The sequence below is a fragment of the Aphanomyces astaci genome, assembly GCF_000520075.1.
Source record: "Aphanomyces astaci strain APO3 unplaced genomic scaffold supercont1.32, whole genome shotgun sequence".
Classification (NCBI taxonomy): Eukaryota; Oomycota; class Saprolegniomycetes; order Saprolegniales; family Verrucalvaceae; genus Aphanomyces; species Aphanomyces astaci.
In genome coordinates, this window is record NW_009798295.1 from 213,957 (window position 1) to 215,992 (window position 2,036).

The 2,036-nt window shown below is 54.4% G+C and overlaps 1 protein-coding gene across 1 annotated transcript; it reads right to left on the minus strand.

Annotated features, from left to right (window-relative positions):
- Positions 1–231: 231 nt before the first annotated feature.
- H257_11123 (hypothetical protein) lies at positions 232–405 on the minus strand (the record flags this gene model as incomplete). The annotated part of the gene is made up of 1 exon (XM_009837961.1): positions 232–405. The coding sequence occupies one exon, from the start codon at positions 403–405 to the stop codon at positions 232–234; it is 174 nt and encodes a 57-aa protein (XP_009836263.1).
- Between the last annotated feature and the right edge of the window lie 1,631 nt (positions 406–2,036).

Genomic DNA, 2,036 nt, shown 5'->3' on the forward strand with positions numbered 1-2,036 from the left:
TGGCCACTGATTGGCTAACCATGGTGACCATTCCCAACCGACACTTCCACTAACTCATAATACTACTACTAGTACTACTAGAGTGTATCTAACGCGTCGGTTCACAAGATTGGCGCCAAGGGACCCCATCGAGAGTCCCTGTGTGTCATGGCGGGGCATGGCTGACAGCCACCAACCACAACACACCCCCCAAGCCATGTCGCCGCCCTGACACCCAGCTCTTCGGCTTCGCTACTGCACTGTCTTTGCCCGCTTCATCGCCTTGGCCAATGTCTCATAGTCTTCGGCGTCCTTCTTGGTCGCCACATACATTTTGACCACGGCTGGGCATTCGCGCATTAACTTCTTGAGCGGCTCCCATGATGACTGGACGTCCTCGAAGCCTTGCCAAAACACTTTCAACATGAAGTCACTCACTCCGGGATAAACTTGTGTCCCGCGATAGATTTGACCTTCAATATAACGCCTTGTTCGGAGACATGTTCGAGGATTTCTTCGGTGACTTCAAAACTCGCTTCCGCATACATCGTCACGCGTGACGTATGGGCTTCTCGTTCTTCATGTGTCACCAGATGTTCTAACATCACGGAGAATTCGCCCACTGACTTGACGCGGTATGGACCGAACCAGGTGACGAGTAGCTTGGGATGATAGCGCTCGTCCACCCTTGACCATAACACATAATCGCCTTCGGTCACGTTGCAGACTTCGTAGTCTTCTGTGGCTTTCGCCGTCTTGTTCGCCCGTAGCTCATTGCGATTCAGCACTTCTTTGTGCATCGCATACAAACTTGTTCGTAGTTCGTCAAGGTTCTTTTGGATGTCCTTGTGTTGCCACTTGACTTCACAGAGATCCTTGTTCACGCCCACCACAACGACGTCCAAAGAGGTCGCTGGGTTTAGGGCCGTGAGAAGCTCCATTAGGAACTTGTTGGCCAATGACACTGCAGGGGTCTGGTTGAGATTGGACTGCACCACCGGGAGGAGGTAGTCCCATTCCTTCTCGTCCAACTGGTAGTCCCGTAGCATCACGCGCATGACTTGGAGAATATCGCGATTCATACGTTCCACTGTGCCGTTCCGCCATGGACAATAGGCCAGTGTGAGGTCGTGGTGCACCTTGAACTTGTGCGCCAACGCCTTCATCGCCACGTTCTTGAAATGTGAGCCTTGGTCACTGACCCAGACTCGTGGCATCCCAAATCGCTTCGTCCAGTCCACCAGTGCATCCACACACACTTGACTCGTGGGGCCGTCACAGGCCACCAGCTCGCAGTAGTGTGTAAGGTCGTCCTTCAACACCAGTACATACTTGGCGCCACTGTATGCTTCGCCCATGTATAGGTAGTCGAAGTGAATTCCTTCGTTGCGTTCCTTTGCGTGCCATCTGGGTGCATACGGTCTGTGGACCATCCTTCCCCCTTTCACATGAGGGAACAGTAAGCATCCGCGGAGGAATTCCGTCGCTCGATCGGCTAGGCGGTCGAGGTAGAATAGGCGCCGGATCGTGGCCACCAGTGCCGCGTGACCACGGTGCCCCATGCTGCCACAGTGGGCAACCGCCATGATCCGTTGGATCAGGTCGTCCGCCGCACTTGGTATCCATAGGCGGCCATCCACGTTCCATAGCACACCGTCATTGGTCGTCCTGGGCGGTCGGTCACGCGCATGTTGTTCTTGCGCTAGACGGATGTCATCTACACTCGACCACACAAAGTCGTCGTCCAAAGGCCGCAACTTCTGTTGTGGTCGAGTCGGTGTCTTGGTATGTGCCGGGCGCCGTTTCTTCGTCCACTTGTGACTGCGCCGGACGAGTACTCGATTTGCCACCAGACGTGAAATCGGTTGGCCCTATCGACTCATCATGTCCGCCCATAGGTTATGGACACCGTCGATGTGTATAATGTCATAGCGGTAGCCGCCAATAATGGCAGCCCACCGCATGAGTTTCCCCCGGGTGTGTGCTTTCCACTCTTCACCGGGGGCAAACACATGGATCAGGTTCTTGTGGTCGCAGTACATGCGAAATCCAGTAGA